Source organism: Arachis stenosperma, chromosome 5 (genome assembly GCF_014773155.1).
Source record: "Arachis stenosperma cultivar V10309 chromosome 5, arast.V10309.gnm1.PFL2, whole genome shotgun sequence".
Taxonomy (NCBI): Eukaryota; Viridiplantae; Streptophyta; class Magnoliopsida; order Fabales; family Fabaceae; genus Arachis; species Arachis stenosperma.
The window spans coordinates 141229110-141247963 of NC_080381.1; the positions used below are offsets into that span (position 1 = coordinate 141229110).

At 34.5% G+C, this 18854-nt stretch overlaps 3 protein-coding genes across 7 annotated transcripts; 2 read left to right on the forward strand and 1 right to left on the reverse strand.

Moving 5' to 3' along the window:
- The first annotated feature begins 51 nt into the window (after window positions 1–51).
- Window positions 52–6102, forward strand: LOC130979986 (mitochondrial intermediate peptidase, mitochondrial). Of its 5 annotated transcripts, none has more exons than XM_057903569.1 (16): window positions 52–258; window positions 319–400; window positions 509–581; window positions 688–826; window positions 932–986; window positions 1340–1553; window positions 1837–1932; window positions 2311–2430; window positions 2538–2663; window positions 2755–2910; window positions 3262–3378; window positions 3833–3958; window positions 4501–4568; window positions 4835–4970; window positions 5108–5273; window positions 5377–6102. In XM_057903569.1, exons 1-16 carry the CDS (start codon window positions 243–245, stop codon window positions 5646–5648), a joined length of 1962 nt encoding a protein of 653 aa, XP_057759552.1. In that variant the 5' UTR covers window positions 52–242; the 3' UTR covers window positions 5649–6102. The 5 variants fall into 5 exon arrangements, with proteins under 5 accessions (XP_057759552.1, XP_057759551.1, XP_057759553.1 ...); XM_057903568.1 differs by having other exon boundaries at window positions 97–258; window positions 474–581; XM_057903570.1 differs by having other exon boundaries at window positions 97–258; window positions 360–400; window positions 474–581.
- On the reverse strand, window positions 6067–12739 carry LOC130979985 (peroxisome biogenesis protein 5). Its single transcript, XM_057903567.1, has 13 exons — window positions 12182–12739; window positions 11449–11642; window positions 10940–11191; window positions 10133–10249; window positions 9877–10035; window positions 9392–9579; window positions 8887–9133; window positions 8656–8740; window positions 8107–8216; window positions 7440–7664; window positions 7082–7147; window positions 6873–6967; window positions 6067–6737 (listed from the first exon to the last, which is right to left on the reverse strand). The coding sequence occupies exons 1-13, from the start codon at window positions 12603–12605 to the stop codon at window positions 6656–6658; spliced, it is 2244 nt and encodes a 747-aa protein (XP_057759550.1). The 5' UTR covers window positions 12606–12739; the 3' UTR covers window positions 6067–6655.
- Window positions 12740–14724: 1985 nt separating this feature from the next.
- Window positions 14725–17972, forward strand: LOC130982872 (ankyrin repeat domain-containing protein 2A-like). The gene is made up of 9 exons (XM_057906999.1): window positions 14725–14934; window positions 15047–15087; window positions 15434–15576; window positions 16094–16303; window positions 16403–16551; window positions 16634–16802; window positions 17330–17422; window positions 17567–17706; window positions 17792–17972. The coding sequence occupies exons 2-9, from the start codon at window positions 15054–15056 to the stop codon at window positions 17889–17891; spliced, it is 1038 nt and encodes a 345-aa protein (XP_057762982.1). The 5' UTR covers window positions 14725–14934; window positions 15047–15053; the 3' UTR covers window positions 17892–17972.
- The last annotated feature ends 882 nt before the right edge of the window (window positions 17973–18854 follow it).

The following is an 18854-nucleotide window of genomic DNA, read 5'->3' on the forward strand; positions in this document are numbered from 1 at the left end:
CAGTAAATAATAATAATAATAATAATAATAATAATAATAATATAAAAATAAAGAAGATATATATATATATATATATAAGAAGCAGCAGCGCGAGGGAGGAAGCAAAGGCATGACGATGGTGGGGAAGCTTTTGAGCAGAACGTTGAATGTGTTCCGTGAGAGGCGAAGAAGCTTCTCTTCGTCGTCGGGTCTGTATGGGTTCCCTCAATTGAAGACCCCCAAAGGCTTCCAATCTTTCGTCGATGAAGCCATTCAAAGGTTCCCTTTCTACCTCTCTTCTTCTTCTTCTTCTTCTTCTTCTTACTTTGTGACTCTCAGGTCTGCGGAACTCATCGCTTACATTTCCACCGCTCCTCCAGCTGCAGATATCATGCGTGCAATGGACGAGATTTCTGACACAGTATGCTCTTCTTGCTTGCTTGATTTTCCCTTGTACCTTACTGATTGATGCATCTCTGCGTGTTCCTGATCAGGTGTGTTGTGTTGTGGACTCTGCTGAACTGTGTAGGCACACTCATCCAAACAGGGAATTTCTTCAAGAGGCCAACAAGGCTTCCTTCAGAATCAATGAATATCTACATGTGAGCTGACGGGTGATCCTCACTCCTCCTCCTTAATGCATCTCACGATATTAACAAGAAAATATCTCATCTTGTAGCACCCACTTATGCTTGCTTTCTTCTACAGTATCTCAATACAAACCATGATCTCTACAATGCCGTCAAGAAAGCCGAGCAGGAGTGTCATATGCTCTCTGAAGAAGCTCAAAGGGGAGTTCGAAACTTGCGTGCTGATTTTGAAAGGGGTGGAATTCATCTTTCCTCTGGTAACCCATATTGCTCTTGATTTCATGGTTATGTTCTCGGAAATTGTTGCGGCACATTTCATGCGTTAAAAAATCTTTCTTTAAATGATGTGCTTTCTTTTGCAGAAAAATTACATCGCGTAAACTCACTAAACATTGAAATTTCTCAACTATCCAGACAGTAAGTGTGTTTGTAAATGATACTTTCTTAACTTGACATCTCTATGCTTGTGGTGAACAACCAATACTTTGTCTCAGTGACACTATTTCTGTAAATTGTGATTGATTGGAGTTGGTAATTTATTTTAAAAATTTATCTTGTATGATCTCGGCCCTGTAAAAAGGATCTAATGTACTCTATATTTTTGTGTACTTTGTCATTCTTTTTCTTTGTCTAACAAAAAATATGTGAATTTTGGACTCACTTAATGCTTCGCTACTTGTACTCCATAAGAGTAAATTTTAACGTGTCTGAATCATGTCCTATTTTGTGCTTTTGATCTGTTTGCATTTTGTTATGTTTTATTTGGGTAGGTACAATGAAAATATTGTCATGGATCCAGGAAATGTGGATATATATCCTTCATCACGCATACCCAAAAGTTTGCATTATCTTGTTAAGCCTATCTATCGGTCAGGTTCTTCAATAGTTACAGGGTCCAACACTGTCCTTAAAGAGAAAGGATATCGAATTACAACAGACCCACAAACTGTTGCCGCCATCCTACAGCAGTCATCAGATGATGAGGTAATTTTCTATTTGATGATCTCAAAGTTTACTGTGGTATGTTAATACCCAGAGTGATAATTATCAAGTATCCAGTAAGTTTAGCTAAAGTAGAAAAAAAGCATTTAGAACCTCACTAAATCTTATGAGAAACTTAAACTTACTACCCATAAAACTAAAGCACCGATGAATTCTTTTGGTGTTCTTAATGAGCCTAAATAATGAACTAAGACTTCATCATTTGTTTTTTTGTTTTGTTTTGTTTTGTTATGTTTTTAAACATAAATCCTCACTGTATTTTAAGGTAAGGAAAATGGTATATACACAAGGAAATTCTGTTCCACATGCAAATGTTGAAGTTCTGAGAAGGCTTATATCTGCTCGACATGAACTAGCTCAGGTTTGTATCTTCGTTTGGCACTCTCACTCCCTTTAAGCCTTTACTTTGGCACCACAGCCTAAGTTTCTATGTTATCTATACTATTCATTGTATGTGAATATTTGGAGCACATGATTCATATGCATGTGAATATCACACATATCTAATTATCTATGCTGCTATAGGCATGGATGTGCATTGACTCTTTCCATTTTATGAATTATAATTAAGGTAGTCTGACTTCTTGCAGGTTGAAGTTTTATAATCATTGAAAAAGTGGATAGAATTTCATCATATTGACTTAGCTTAATAGTTTTCACAAGTATTTCTCACAAAGCTTAATGTTTATTCTGTTTTGACTATTACTCAATGATTTGACCATCTAGTCATTTGATCTAGATGATGGGGTGTAAATCTTATGCTGAATTTGCCGTTAAGCCTAACATGGCTACAACACCAGATGTTGTTAGGTCATTTTTACTTGAGATGAGCAAGATGGTGCAGGCAAAGTCTAAAGAGGTATGGCTTCCTTTTTTGGCATACTTTCTAGATCTGAAAGGCGATTTATCCTAGTGGTTTGTGCTTGTACCTGAAAGGAGGATTTTCTCTTTTCCTTATAATCTTAGGAGTTTGAGTTACTTACAAAATTCAAAAGAGAAACGTTCAGTCGAAGTGATGGAAATTTGAGGGCATGGGATGAGGCATACTATATGACTATGATGAAATCCTCTACTTATAAGTTGGACAATTCGGTAAATGCAATGCACCTGCATGATATGGTTGTCATTTATGCCTACCTATAATTTTGTGTTCTTTTCCTTAATGGAAATATCATGTGTACAGGTTGTAGCATCATATTTTTCTTTATCAAACTGTATTGAGGGTTTGAAGGTGCTGGTGCAGTCATTGTTTGGTGCAACCTTTCATAACATCCCTCTGGAACCTGGTGAATCATGGGATCCCCAAGTGCTTAAACTGTCTCTTCATCATCCTGAAGAGGTACATGTGTAGAAACATAAATCAAACATAAATGTTTCCATAATTTTAACTTTTTGTTTAAAGTTTCTATCTATCAATCTGAATGGTTTCTGGTTGAAATTTAAGTAAATATAGCAATATATCTACATTTTATGTTATCTGCGCTTATTATATATGTTACTGTGTCTCCATTGGAGAATGCAAAATAAAATAAAAGATAATAAAATAAACTTTCATTTGGTCTACTGACTGCCAAATGTCCAATTACTCCAGGTAATTTATATTGTCAATGATGATGAATATCAAAACCTACTTATGTGTAACTTTTCATGCAATCAGTTTGAAATCCATTGAAACTCAACCTCATTTCAGGGTGATTTAGGATATCTGTACCTTGATTTGTACTCGAGAAAAGGAAAGTATCCTGGTTGTGCTCATTTTGCAATTAAAGGGGGTCGCAAGATTTCTCAAACGGAATACCAACTTCCAGTACGTGAAAATTTATTTATTCTCAATCAGATTTGGACTTTAGCTAGCAATTATTGTTTTCTCTTTATGTCACTCAAATATGTGGTTCCTTTTTATTTCCAACTCTTTTATATGAAGAATTCACCTTAGAGAATTCAGAAGAGATCATAGAGAGAAGATATACATCCTTCTGTGGTAAAAGCAGGAGGCTTTTACAAAGAGAAAGGGAAAGGAAATAAACAAGAGACTATGAGAACATTATTTCACCAATTGATCAGAATAGTTTAGCATTTCATTGTCTTGTATTTTACTAATACAGAAACTACACAAGGAGATACTACAAGTAACTAATTAATAACCCATAAGAGTTTAATTAATATTCCTTGGTGCTCCCTGTTAAGTTGAAAGCTCGTTATATTTTTCTTTACAAACTGCTGATTATTCTGGTTGCTGTCTGATTATGAAAAAATTGCAGGTTGTAGCTCTTGTTTGCAATTTTCCATGTTCACGAAGCCCATCAGCTGTGAGGCTTAATCATTGGGAAGTGGAAACTCTATTTCATGAGTTTGGTCATGCTCTTCATTCATTACTTTCAAGAACGGTATTTTCTTGAATTTCTCGTGAGTTTGAATATACAGACTTTGCTTTCACTCCAAAGTTTTCCCTCTTGTTTTGTTTTTGCTATGGATGTCTTATGCTCAGCCATTTTCAATTCTATCTTTTTCGTTACCTAATAAAATTAAAAATAAGAAATCAATAACACGTTGAATAAACACCAGACTATTACAGAATAAAGTAGGATTCATGAGTAGGGAGATTGAAGCATAGCCCAGGAGCTAGTAATTATTCCCCACAGATTTATATGGACAACATGTTAAACATTTTCAATTATCTGTAGTGTTTAATTTATAGCACTTAGATATCTTTTTCATTAGATATTCTAAAGGCATAAATACAAACATGACTGGAGCAAATTGAGATAATCTATAATGATATTGTTTAAATTATCTTTGGAATTTCAAATTTGAACTGTATTGATGTGTTGTACAATGAACTAACAAGACTGAGGTTACTTGAAAATAGAAAAGTTTGCATCTAAGATTGCTCTCATTGCAGTATGCTTTCTTGTTGTTCTTATTGCAGGATTACCAACATTTTTCTGGCACCAGAGTGGTCCTTGATTTTGCAGAAATACCATCCAACCTCTTTGAGTGAGTAGAATGGCTGCAATAACCTTTGTTTTCTTTTGAAGTTGTAATTCTTAGAAGAAGAGCGATTCAGACAAACTGTTTGGTGGGAATCAGGATATAATAGTTAAAGGAAATTATGGATGTCTGATTTAATAGATAAGCCTCTATTGCATTGTTTAATGATTTAAAATAGAGAGAAATTGTTGCTGTCGCTAAATAAATTAGGTAACCACTTATCTGCCCACGTCATGGCTTTTGATTGACTTCATGGTATTTTTGGCGGATAGATACTATGCATGGGACTATCGAGTTCTGAAAAGATTTGCTAGACACTATTCAACGGGTGAAGAAATCCCTCGTAAGCTGGTGGAGTCAATGAAGGGTGCCAAAGATATGTTTGCTACCACTGATCTGCAGCGTCAGGTGTTTTTTCCTTTCCCACATTTATTTTAAATACCTGTATTGCACACTGGCTGGTGTCTTATGTCAGTAAAGCATGCCATATTTTTTAATATGTGAGAAGACATAACATAATTAACATAGTTTGTGTTTTCTGTCAGATATTCTATGCCTTGGTTGATCAGACACTTTTTGGAGAGCAGCCACTCCCTTATGGAGACACTAGTTCTGTTGTTGCTGAACTGAAAAGACAGCATACTTGTTGGGAACATGTGGAAGGAACACACTGGGAGGCCCGATTTAGTCATCTCCTTAATTATGGTGCAGGTTGGTAGGCCTGAGGCTCTGATAAATGTTGGCCTGCCACTTCAAATTAATTTTCCATTTAAGTTGAAGGTTCTGTTATACTTATTTTCTTTTTTTGGAGCAGGGTATTATAGCTATTTGTATGCCAAATGTTTTGCTGCTACCATATGGAAGAAGTTGTGCCAGGAGGATCCACTATCACTAACTACCGGATTCGCTTTAAGAACGAAATTCCTACAGCATGGTGGAGCCAGAGATCCAGCTTCATTGTTAAATGATCTCGTAGGTGATGGGATATACAGGCATTGTAATGGAGGGATAATCCCTGATATTTCAAGTCTTTGTGATGAAATGAAACTGGTTGAAGAATATCAGCAGCAGGTTCATTTGTTATGAGGCTTTCTTATAGTTTGGAGTGTACCTAACTAGCACCCTGAAAAGTTATCAAGACAAATGAGGCAGTTCTACTTTTTAGACCAACCTGAGGAGGTCTTTTCTTTAGGGCGTCGAACTATTCTATAAAAAGAAATGGAGCTTGTTTATGGTCTTTGTTTACATATACTCTTTTTGTATGAAGTTTCATTCATTCATTTGATTAAGCTTGAAGAAGCTAAAAAGTATATTGTCCTCCAGAGTGGGGGAAAATTGATTCTTTTTCAGAGTACAATTAAAGCATATTCAATGTCCACTGTATCTTTATTGTTTTTTCTATGGCATTCTCAAACTTATTTTAACAAATAACAATGGGAAAATCAAATGGAAGGGTTACGTTGGAGATAAAAGTGCATCGAAAAACAACTTCAATAACGTAAGATGCATGCAAGAGATAACTGTTGCCTTAATTATCAAATAAAGTCCGTAATGGAGTGACGCTCATCAAGCTGTAACCCAATGGACAAACTCCCTCAATTTTTCTCAATGTATACTAAATACTAATATTAATCAAAGACACAAAAGCATCGGAAATAAATCCTTACATGTATAAGAACGGTTGGGTGTCAGGTTCATAGCCTAGTTACCCCCAGGTAGAAGACCAATGAACCAAAAGTAATAGTAAAAATAAAAGAAATAAGAAACATGATGCGCCACAAATCGTGCTTGATTATATATACCTTCATGCTGTAGTGGAAACTTGAGTATACAAAGGATTCTATAATATACAGTTTTTCTCACGTTCGGAAACGGGTCTGTGACTTTGCCGCCCAAATGAAGTGTAAGATGATATATTTTGATTATTTCCCCACTACGATGTTATACTGTGTTTTGAAGTATGTCTCGTATACAAATGCAGGCACTGAACCAATTTCTTATATCTCCTTTAATTTCTACGAAAGCATAGATGGAATATATAACATTTCTCCATTACTTCAGCCAAAACAAGATTCCTATTGAACTTCATCCACTTATTGTAGTGGAAACTCCTTCTGAAGAAGGTCCAGATTACGACTATCACAAGCCTCCAACATGTCATTCCTCGAAGCACAACTGCAATATAGGATATACAAGTTAAGTCACCAGAAACATATTAAACTAGAAGCTAATTTGAATTATCATTCTCCTATTCCCCACACTCGAACTCTGCTCTAATTTTCTCTTCCAATACATACTACGAAATCATACCTTAATGAGATTCTCAAATACTGCCATGCATTATCTGCCTTTGGATTCATGGCAAGTGCTCGAACATAATATCGAATGGACTCATCGTACATGCCCTGTAGAAAACCGGAAAGGTATAGTTATTAGTTAGAGCAAAATAAGGCTTAAAAACCAATGCCCTAGTTCCTACTTTAAACCATAGAAGACTCAAAAACCAAGCACTTATTGACCTGGTTTGCATAACTGATGCCCATATTTGCCCAAGCACGAACGTAATTTGGCTTCAAATCAAGTGCCTGTTTGTGTCAATAGAAAAAAGTAAAATTCCATTAGAGAAAATATATTACATGAAGAAAATAGATGGCATGTAGGTACATGTCAATTTCTGCAAATGCATAAAGGTAAAACATTGGTGGATAAATGACCATCAAATGGTCACAAAAATTGATTTCCCAAAAGATTTGATAAATTAAGTTGCATTTATATGTCATAAAATTACAAAATGAACATACTTCCCACTTAAAATGATCATTACATTAAAGCTACAGCCTATAGCCATATACCAGGATTGAGATTGAAACACCATACCTGTTGATAAGCCATTATTGCATCCGCACTTTGCACACTGTTTGCTTGTGTCGCACCGAGTTTATTCCAGAGAGAGTAATCCTGTGGCTTAAGTTTCAGTGCTCTTTGGAAAGATGCAATGGCTTTGTCATATTCTCTGGATAAGTTGTACATGACCCCAAGAACTATGTGAACATCTGCATCTTCGGGTGACATTTCAGCAGCTTCATTGAATAATCTAGCAACCTGCAGGAAGGAAAATAAATCTTTACAATCTAAGCAGAAGATACATAGGGAAACACATTGCTAGATAAGTGACTCGGGACAAATTTTTTTCCTTAGCCACTTTTTAGTTTTTACCAAATCAGTAATCTGACAGCTAAAGCAACAGACCATGGAAAGACACTATTGGATAAAAATTAACTCAACTTATAATGTTGGTAGAAAATTCTAAGAATCTTGCTTCTTTTGGGTATTTTTTTTTTTGAAAAAAGAAAGGAAAAAAGAAAAAGATTTCAGATATATTTAGCAAGGCTAAGATCAACCGCAAAAAGGGCAAGTTCAACAAGGCTTTTTGAAATGGACTATATCTTAATAATGAGAATTGCATAAGGATTTCCAAGTTCACATAGCAAATAAATAGTTCTTTAGCAAAAACAAGTCAATAAAAGTAATTAACTCCACTTACATCAGCATAGTACAAAGAGTCAGCCAACTCCGGCGGGGCAAGTGATCCATACTTCGGGTGATTGCGTAGCCATCCATATAGATACTTCAGGGCAGCCGTTTGCTCCAGTTCTGCATACATGAGTATATGAATTCATTTTTTTTCCTCATTTACTGGGAAAACAATGCAATGAAGTTATTCTAATTGATGCTTTTCAGTTAGGATTTAGGAATTCACTAAAGTAGACTTTAAGTATACACCAGACTGTTCTAACTAAGTAGGCACAATACAAAGTCAAGCAAATAAAAAAGCACATTACAAAGTGTTTGGTTGGGTTTTTTGGTTTCCATTTGCAGGTGGTAAGTTTTCATTATTAATTACAATAGTGCTATATTCATTTTCGATTTGTTTCTTTTCAAAGTTTGATGAAAGAAATGGAGAAAACACAAAATTGTTGTTTCTACAATGTCCTTTAAAAATCTTCAAATCAAGAAAGAAGCAATGAATTTGAATGTGCTATTATGCTTTGTATCATCCATCCAACCAATGAATCTGAGGCAGTCTACTAACCATTTGTATGACTGACACCAAGAGCAAGAAGCACTTCAAGGTTCGTTGGATCAGCCTCCTGTGCTCGCATCATAGCTGCAATGGCCTGATAAGGTAAAAGAGAAATTAAAATTATTAAGTTACCATTTGAAGTAGAATTTCCCACTATCAGAAATAGTATGTGATGGATCAATATTAAGAAACACAATAAAATTGACATATAAGTAACATTCAAGGAGGGTGTAACCTAACCTGTTGATCATCATCATTTTCTGCATGTGCTATTCCAAGTAATCTCCAACCTTCGGCATTTTCAGGATTTTTCAAGACTTCAGCTTCCAAGGCAAGAACTGCTTCACTTAGAAGTCCTTTCCTGAATAGATCTTGTCCTTCTTTTAAAGGATTTGGATGGCCAACATATGGATTTAAATCGGAAAAGACATACACACCCCTAGAAGAATCTGACTGCTGCTTGGCAGCTACTTGTTCATTTAGGTACCTTCACATAACCCCAAAGATATTCTGATTAATTCAGAGAATAACTTCGACGCTTCAAATAAAAGGAAGCACAAAGACAGATAGTAGTCCCTAGTGCGTAATGATGTAATTTTATAAAAGGTATCAACTACTAATCCGGTAGTCCTAATCTTGCTAATATAAGGTTTCAAATCTAAATAAATATGGGAACGAATCTAATTTTGATAGTTCTTTATATACGATTAAAAACACTGCCATTTGAAGGAAGTTGGACACATACTCATCATATGCATGTGCCCAGTTATCAGAAGAGCTCTCCCCAAAAGCTCCTTCAGCAACCTGCTGACCAAATTCATCTGCCCAGTCACCAACATGCAACTTTGAAAATTCATTGACCCACTGATCATCGATTGGTCCATGCTGCTGATCGTTAAACTCATTCACCCATTGATCAGGTCCATGAGAAACCTGAAATCCGCAAAGTTAGAATTAAAAGTTGTGAGCAAAAGGCTCATTAATTAAGAACTCTCTGATTATAATTTAATCCAAAATATCTTCGGATTCACTTTTCATAATTTTCTGTCTCACCTTTATCTTACTATACTGTCTAGGATAATTAACAGTACCTAAAACCTTTCTTTTAACTGAATTTATGGCAGACAAACCTTTATAAATCATGCTCTCTTTACCTGAATTTATGACAATCAATAATATAAAAACACTTGCAAAGGAATATGGTTTCAAGCTCATCAGAATTATACATACCTTATCATTTAAAAATTCACCCGCCCATGAATGACCAGGATTATATTGCTGCTGGTATTCTGTGGCCCAATCTCCAGGAGCAGTCTCTTTAACCTGATTGTCATCAATAATCAACTCACCACGGCTCATCTTTGATACGAACTGAAGAAACTTTGAGTTCTGTGTACCAAAAAAATGTTATTGACATTTTTCCTCTTGAGAAACAAAAGAAAGAATTCTACAAATGGATATATCAAAGTAATGACAGAAAATAAACCTGAAATTTAGGGTCATTATTTTGGGCCAACGTATTTGCAAGCATACGAGTCTGCTCCATTGCAGCTAAGTTTGGCATGTTCATAGCTTGCATTTGGTCCATAGATGACAACTGGGACTGCAGAATGAACAGCATACAAAGAAAAATTTTAAAACATAAAGGGAAACAAAAGGTGATAATATATCCAGAGATAACATTTACAAATTGATTAATGCAATATCTACAGAAACTATGTAATTCAAGCCTATGGCTACAAAGACTAAGATTCAGAATAATGAAGAAGGGCAATCAATCAAAGGACATCCACATTCTATGGAAGAATAGAATATGCCATCTCCAATTTCGGTATATTTTTTTACATGACTTGTTCACTTTGTTCGACACTATTACCCATCTCGATGTTTTGAATGTTGTAATAACCCCTAAAGTAAAAACAGTAAAGAAATCAAACTGAGATATATATGGATAACATCCCTCAAACAGTACATTGTTTGAAAGCAAACCGATGGTTGAAGAATGAAAAGTATTGTGAGTCATTATGATTAACCCAGAAATGGGTACTGCACATCAGAAAATTTCAAATTCACAATTTAGGTAGCTTTGATCAAGAGATAAGCTAAGTTTGAGAGTAATCCTAAAATGTTCTAACCAGCAATAAATTAAGCATAACAAGTTTCCAATAAATCTCAAGGATATGATTACATGTCAAAAGAATCAAAACTGTGTATTTCTAAGTTACTAATTAAAAAGAGTGAGAAACTTCAAATGATAGCTAGAAATAGATTAGCATAAGTGAAAAGTTCTTACATTCTCAAACTCAGAGACCCAACCGTTTGCACCATGTTGTTGCTCAAATGAATTAGCCCAAGAATCAGGATTATCCAGATTTGCCCTATTTTGACTATATTCAGCAATCCATCCATCTGCAGGGTGAGGACCAGGTCTCAGGTTGCCTTGAGACTCATTCCAGTAATCCTCAAGCTCCCGAAATCTCTCAGGCATAGGTCCCTTACCACGGACATTACTGTCAATATCTAGAGAGCTTAGAAGGGCATTTACCTGGAAAGTAATTACTCTGATGAGTCCATATTCAAGCATTAACTTGCACCCAAAAAAAAGGCACATCCAATAGAACCTAGAGATCATATATTGGCAACATTGTTCTACAAAGACCATAACCCTTAAACAGGTTTATCCCCTTATCTTTCTTTCAGTCAACAAGGAGCTAGGGTAATATGTTCATATGAATGTAATAAAATAAATAAGAAAAAAGTAATATAAAGCAAAGCAGATGGAGGAATCCATGAATCCCTTACTTGGGCATCAATAAATTCTTCACTTTTGTCTGCAAAAAGATGTCTGGCCATTATGCTGGACCGGTCACGTATGCATTGTTTATCACCTTCAGATAAACCCAACATTGGTAGAGGAGCTGGATGGAAAGGGACTCCTCCACGGCTGCTGTCGAGAAATGAGTGCAAAAAGTTGGACAGAACTCTTTGAGGCGGCCCTTACATATGGCAAAGAAAATCAAGATAACATTATCAATTTTCTATGTCTTCCTTCATGGAATGTCTAAGCATCTAAATACACATATGTAAGTCCAGTAGACAAATTCCGAGAATCACATCCCCTTGAGTAAATCCCAAGAAAGAGACAATACACTATTAAATGACAACGAGCATGTTAAGTGCTGAAAAAAATAAATATCCATCGAATTTGGAAAACCACTCCTGATGAACATAAAAGAAGCCCTGTTACAGCATAAGAGCCTTTAGAGAATCTAGCTAGGATCCAATTCTATCACCGAGTTCAAAGAATTCTTTATCCACCAAAGCAATGAAGAATAACAAGTGTATCTTCAGTTCAACTTAGTTTTTCTTTTCACTTATCAGCTAAAAATTCTCCTGTCTTCCTCTCTCGCTGAGCCTAAACCATTCTAATACCACAAAATAGAAAGCTCAAACCAAGACACACAGTGAAATTCAGTTGGAAACACCATATAATAAATGATAAAAGTGAGATGTGCTTGGATGAAATAAAGAATACCATCCAAGGTGGGTTGATGAAGGTGAGGAGGAGGTGCAGCCCTATCATAGAGTCCACCGTCCAATTGAGGAGCAGCTCTGCCATCACGCTGTATCTCATCCCAAGTTTCCTCCAGGGCCCCGCCGCCGGAAGCAGCTGCGGAGCGGAAGCCGTTGAGGAACTGGGAGCCCTGGGAGCTTGGATCGAAGAAAGGCTTGTCGAATTCGGAGCCGGGAAGAAACTGGGAAGGAGGAGGTTGGGAGTAGAGGTGGGAGGAGGGGTCAGTGGGAATGGATGTTGGAATCTCCTTGAGCCTCTCATTGGTCTTGGAGGATGAGCCGATGAGAGCGTTGGCGAGAGCGCCGAGAGGGTTGGCGGAGGAGGAAGAGGAGGCGGCGGGGTCGGGACAGGAGGTGGCGCCGGTGATAAGGTCGCGCATCGCCATAACTGAATGATGATGTCAGCTGAGTCACTCTTTTGCTTCGTAATCGTAATCGTGTGTTGTGTTCCGCACTCTCTCTATGGTGTGGTTTCCACCAAGTCTAGTCCACCACCCTCTCCTCTCTTCTTCTCTTGCGCTATTTTCTGTTCTATCTGTCAATATCTCCTATATAATTATTGTTTTTTTACAAAATTCTGAAAATAATAAAGATAAAATTAAAATTAAAATATAAAAAAAATAAAAACGCCTATAAAATGTTTTCTATTATTTATTTTTAATTTCTTATTTTTTCTCTCAGGCTTTTAGATTTAATATTGAGATAATTCTATAGAATAAAAATTTATTATTCCATGAAATATATAAAAATGCCTTCGATATGAATATTACTCGAGTTTTTTTCATGGATTGTAAATTTTAATATTGCCATGTTCATTTATTTATCAAATATAAGTAAATTAACAACTTAAGGTAGAGACTAGTAGCATATGAAAAGTAAAGAATAAAAATGAAAAATAAAAATAGCGGTACATGGGAGTGTGTGCCATATACAAACAACACGAAACAAAACACTGCATAGTAGTAGTACGTGCCAAATTTTACCAAACTTACCAAGACACATTAATTAACCCTTTTAAACCTTAGAAAAAGGTAATTCAGACTTACAATGTCAAACCATGTCTAAATTTCCTCTATAATGTAGCTAGAAAAAAAAAATTATTATATGAAGTGATATATTAATATAGGTCAGTCACCAAAAAAAAATATTAATATAGGTCAAGGAGTTTTTTTTTTTTAATGTAGGTGAAGGAGTTCATGTATATTGTATACGTTCGTTTCTCAGGTTATCAAATAAAGCACGAGTTGTTTAAGAAATTGATACTGAAAAGTTTAAATAATTGAAAGAAAAAACATGCATTTTTATATTTGAGGTCAAATTAAGATTTCACGGTGAATTAAACAAGATAATGTTCATGATTTTTTCAATTTACTTAAATTTGTTTATTTGCATAAGTTGTTATTGACTTATTGACTAAGTATAGACATTATTATATGAAGAGTTAGACACTTCATAACATATATTGATCATTCTCAAATGTAATAGGGTATATGCTTAATTTGAGGAATGTATTACTCCTATTACGTAAAAAGTTGTTTATGAGAAAGTGAAAATGAGCATCGAAGTTTGAATTATCTTCTTTGGATGACATATTAATCAAACGGGCTCTAAAAACTTCATTCATTTTTCTATGTATTTAATTATTATTATTTAGCTTAACCCTTATTATATGATTCGTTTAATATGAATAAATAATTTTGAATTTTTTTTTTTTTTTTGCCGATTTTTAATGGAGAGTCGTGCAATCAAAGACTTCGAGGTTGGAAAGGTCCATAGAGTAGATAATGACAAGGTTTAGCCAAAAAAAGATTTTTCATTAAACTAACCGATGATTGAGTGAAATAATAAACACTTATTCTTTCTAATTGCTGATTTTAACTTTAAATCATGAATATAATTTTTTTTTATAGTATCTTTAAACAAGGGTAGAACTAAATAAAATATTTAAGAAGGTAAAAAATATTTATGCAATAAATTAAAACTAAAATAAAATTTTAAAAAGAGACTAAATTAAAATTTATATATAGTTTACATATAAAAAATTAAAATTAAAAAAGGCCATCATCTCCTTTTTTTATCATCTGATTTTACTCCAATCTTTAAATTTGATAGATTAATCTATCTGAATTTTATTTTATTTAAAAGTTATTATTGATCAATAAATTTTTATATACATAAAAAATTTTAAATTTTTAACATTTTTTTAAATAAATTAATCATTAAACCAAATCAAGATGATTGAATATTCTTACATTTTATAACATATACAATGGCAGAGTATATATGAATGGAGAAAAGGCATTTATAAGATCTCGTTTTTAAGATATGCAAAGTAATGTATTATACAATTATTATTTGTTACACGTAAATGTAATTTCTTTATTTTATTGGTTTTATCAAAAGACAAGTTATTATTGTTATTGAAAAGAGGAGCTTCGCTGGAAGAAAATGGAGGAAACAGTGTTGGCAGCAAAGTGAGCCATTCATTTGAGAAGATGACGATGAAGATTGTGGGCCCCACTCTCTTTGTCCACACACGCCATTCTCTATCCATCCATCTCTCCCTATTTTCCATTTCATTTTCCACTTCCAATTTCCAACTTAAACAATAAACATATATTCATATTTATTTACTACCAACTACTTATTTATTTTTATTTTATTTTATTTTCCATTGAAACACAGTTAGTACCTTATCTCCCTGCTTCTACTCAGGTTTCAACTCTCAACCTCTTCAATTTCAATACTCTCTCTCTCTCTCTCTCTCTTTCTCTCTCTCACAGATTCATCTTCGATTATCTAAACATCTCTTTGACTTTTGTGTCAGCTAAATTATGGCTTCGAATCCTGAAAAGGATATTCCTGCTGGTATGTTTATCCCTCCCTCCGCTCTTTTTTCTTCCTCCAATTACAAGTGGATTTATAGTTCTTTAATAAACAAGGGATTTAAAGTTTTAAACTATGCTCTTGAATCTTGATAGATGATGCATAAGTCATATTGAGTTATATATTTTTCTGTTTAGATGTGTGAACTTGGAATTGGAATCTTAGAATTGTTGTACATGAATTACCAGATGTGTTTGCATTTGTATGTAGGTTTCACAAAGATATTGGAGTTGCAGTCATTTATCAATACACAATACTTGCTTGATAAAGTTTTGACTTTTGGTTGATGAATCTTTACCAAAAAATTAACATGTTGAGATTTTCTTAGATGACAAAGCTGGCACAGCAGAGAACACAAATCCCAAGGATGAAACATCCTCTGCAGATTCACAGGCTGGACGAACTTCTGGACCTGCAACTGGGTTTCCAGCCAACCCTTTCGATTTCTCTGCCATGTCTGGTCTTCTCAATGTATATCACTGTCTCCTTTCTTTTTGTATTTTGTCATATGCTTATATCTATCATACCTTTTGTATTTATTGATATTATGGATATTTTATACATTGAGTATGATTTTTGGATGCAATTTGAGCATGTCACTGCTTAATGAGTTCGCTGTTTTCATCAATTTGTGTCTTTCCAACCCTATGGTTGGAATGCCATGATTTATAAGGGAAAGAAAATGTGAACTTTTTCAGTGATCTTACTGTTGGCACTGAAACTTAAGTAGTTATTCCCAATTCATATATTCTATGTGTACTCCAAAATCTATCACCAAATCAGTTACCAGTGTATAATACATATTCAAATACAAAATACACATTGAAAGTATGTTGAAATCAATTCATTTTACAATTCCGTTGTGTTCCAAACACACCCTTAAGGTTTGTCTGTAATTGAAATCCATTTATGAATCTCAAAGAATTTGTATTCCATAATTGCTATTTCTTGATAAGCGCTTACTAATACTAAAATGCGGAATTCATAGGATCCAAGCATCAAAGAATTGGCTGAACAGATAGCAAAAGATCCATCGTTCAATCAGATGGCTGAGCAGCTTCAGAAGAGCTTTCAAGGTGCACCACAGGAGGGTATCCCCAACTTTGATAATCAGCAATATTATCAAACCATGCAACAAGTTATGCAGAATCCTAATTTTATGACCATGGCTGAACGTTTGGGTAATGCATTGATGCAGGTATTTGTTATTTATTAAACTTCTCCATTATATTCTTTGTTCCATGGCAGTATTTCCAGTTATAAAATGTATATATGCCGTGTCATGTCTATTTTGCAGGATCCATCAATGTCTGCCATGCTTGAAAGTTTTACAAATCCAACAAACAAAGAACAGCTTGAAGAGAGAATGGCACGCATCAAGGACGATCCATCTTTGAAACATATCTTAGACGAGATAGAGAACGGCGGTCCTGCTGCTATGATGAAGTTTAGACACTAACATATCTTTCTGTTATCTTCTAGTGTTTTTAAAATTTCGATATGTTTTGAAGTGATAAATTTCATGCAGATACTGGAATAACGAGGAGGCTTTACGGAAGTTGGGGCAAGCAATGGGCCTTCCAACTTCTGCAGATGCAGCTGCTTCTGCTGAAAATCCAGGGGCAGATGAGACTGAAGATGTGGGAAATGAAGATGAATCACTTGTTCATCACACTGCTAGTATTGGTGATGTGGAGGTACTATGTCAATACAACACTTTCTGTATATGTACACATGCTTTGAACCTTTTTGCCTTCTTTTAAAGAATCATGAATATTTATGTTTTGGTTGTAGTTATCCTCAAAATTCCTTCCACTTTCATTTTTATGTTATTTGAAAAGAATTCCTCTTGTAAGGTTGTGGAGGGAACAAAGAAATAGTCTAAGTAGGAACTTGGGTATCATTTCATTTGCAGAATCCTGTAGGTTAAAACCTTCTAATTTTCTATAAACCAACCCCGTGTTAAATTAATGGAAATCAGGTGTGTATTAAGTTTGTATTTTGCATATCATTGTGTTGCAATGGGTTGTTTGCTTAATTTCTTTTGTTAACTTTGAAGGAACATAAACTAAACAGAACTAAAATTGTCTGTATTATTGAGTATTTATTTGATTGTTAACCTTCATGCAGCTGATCTTATATTGTCCAATTCAGCAATTGTTGTATCTGGGCATAATTTGAAAAAATAAAAAATTGACAGCTAACATTTTATTTAATCAAATAGGGCTTGAAAAATGCACTAGCCTCTGGTGGTGACAAGGATGAAGAAGATGCCGAGGGAAGAACTGCTTTACATTTTGCATGTGGATATGGCGAGGTATACTAGTATTAAAGTTCCTCCTTGGTTCTCTCCTACAAAGCTGCACACACAAAATATAAGAGAATCAGGAATGTGAATTTTATGACTATCATTTGGCTCTTGCTTTCTATGGCTTAACGGACACTGTTGATATGATTCCAGGTGAAGTGTGCACAAGTTCTGATTGAGGCTGGAGCAAAAGTGGATGCTTTGGATAAGAATAAGAACACAGCTCTTCATTATGCAGCTGGCTATGGCAGGAAGGAGTGTGTTGCCCTACTCCTTGAAAATGGTGCTGCAGTGTAAGTATCAAGTATAATTAGTCTTTTCAGATTGTGCTTAATTAGTATAATTTGTTTGTCCTTAATTACCTCTTTCAATTTGCAGTACTCTCCAGAACATGGACGGCAAAACTCCTATAGATGTTGCGAAGCTAAACAATCAAAGTGATGTCTTAGAGCTGCTTGAAAAAGATGCTTTCCTGTAGTTGTAAGCCATAATGAATGCCATGTTGTAAGCAACAAAGAAAAAAGTGGGAAAAAAAAAAAGAAGGGAAATGAGAGGAAAAGTTGCCGTGAGAGTGATATGATATCTTTTGGTTTTATCCAAGTTTAATTTGTTGTGTGTAAAAACTATATTGATTCCTTTAGTGTTGGATGTTAGTCCATCATAAAATTTGATCTCTCTGTAACTTGTTATGCATGGATTGTGTTACACTGCATGCTTTTGTAGTATTTTGTAGTATTCATCCTTGATACCTAATGCGTTCATGAATAAATTAGCTCGAGATTTATAAGAGTAATTTTATAGTTTTTTAGTAAAAGAAAATAGTAATTACTACAACTAATATGTTTATGATAACAATAATAGGTTGGATATAATTCAAAGCTTCAAAACTAATGTTAAACAACATTGAATAGAACTTTTATAAATAAGCCTTGGTTTAATAAAGCTTTTCGAAGAGGTGTTTGTGGTTTTTAAAAACTCAAACTCATCATTTTGTATTTGGTAAATAAAAAAGATTATGTGTTTGTGTTTGTAGTTTTTAAAGGATTGATGTACTTTTGAAAACATTTAAGGTAAAGTTTTTTAAAGTTGGCTTGTGCTTTTTAAAATTTGAAAGTCTAATATAACTTCATATGTTAACTATTTTTAAATTTAACGCTTACATTTATATCTATTATAGTATTTTTAAATTTTGAAAGCTATTTTACTAAAAGTAATTTGAAAGCTATTTTTATTATTTGACGATATTATCCACCAGTTCTTCATGAAGTTTAAGGAGTGGTTAGGTGTGGATTCCTTCTGTTGTTGACGGCAATGCCGAAGATGACAAGGGGTATCATGTAGTTTTGCTGAATAGTTTATGCCTTTAACTGGTGTTTTTCCTGTTTCTTTGCTTCCATTGCTCCACTTGTTTTGTTGATTTTTTTCATTTAAAAAAAAAATG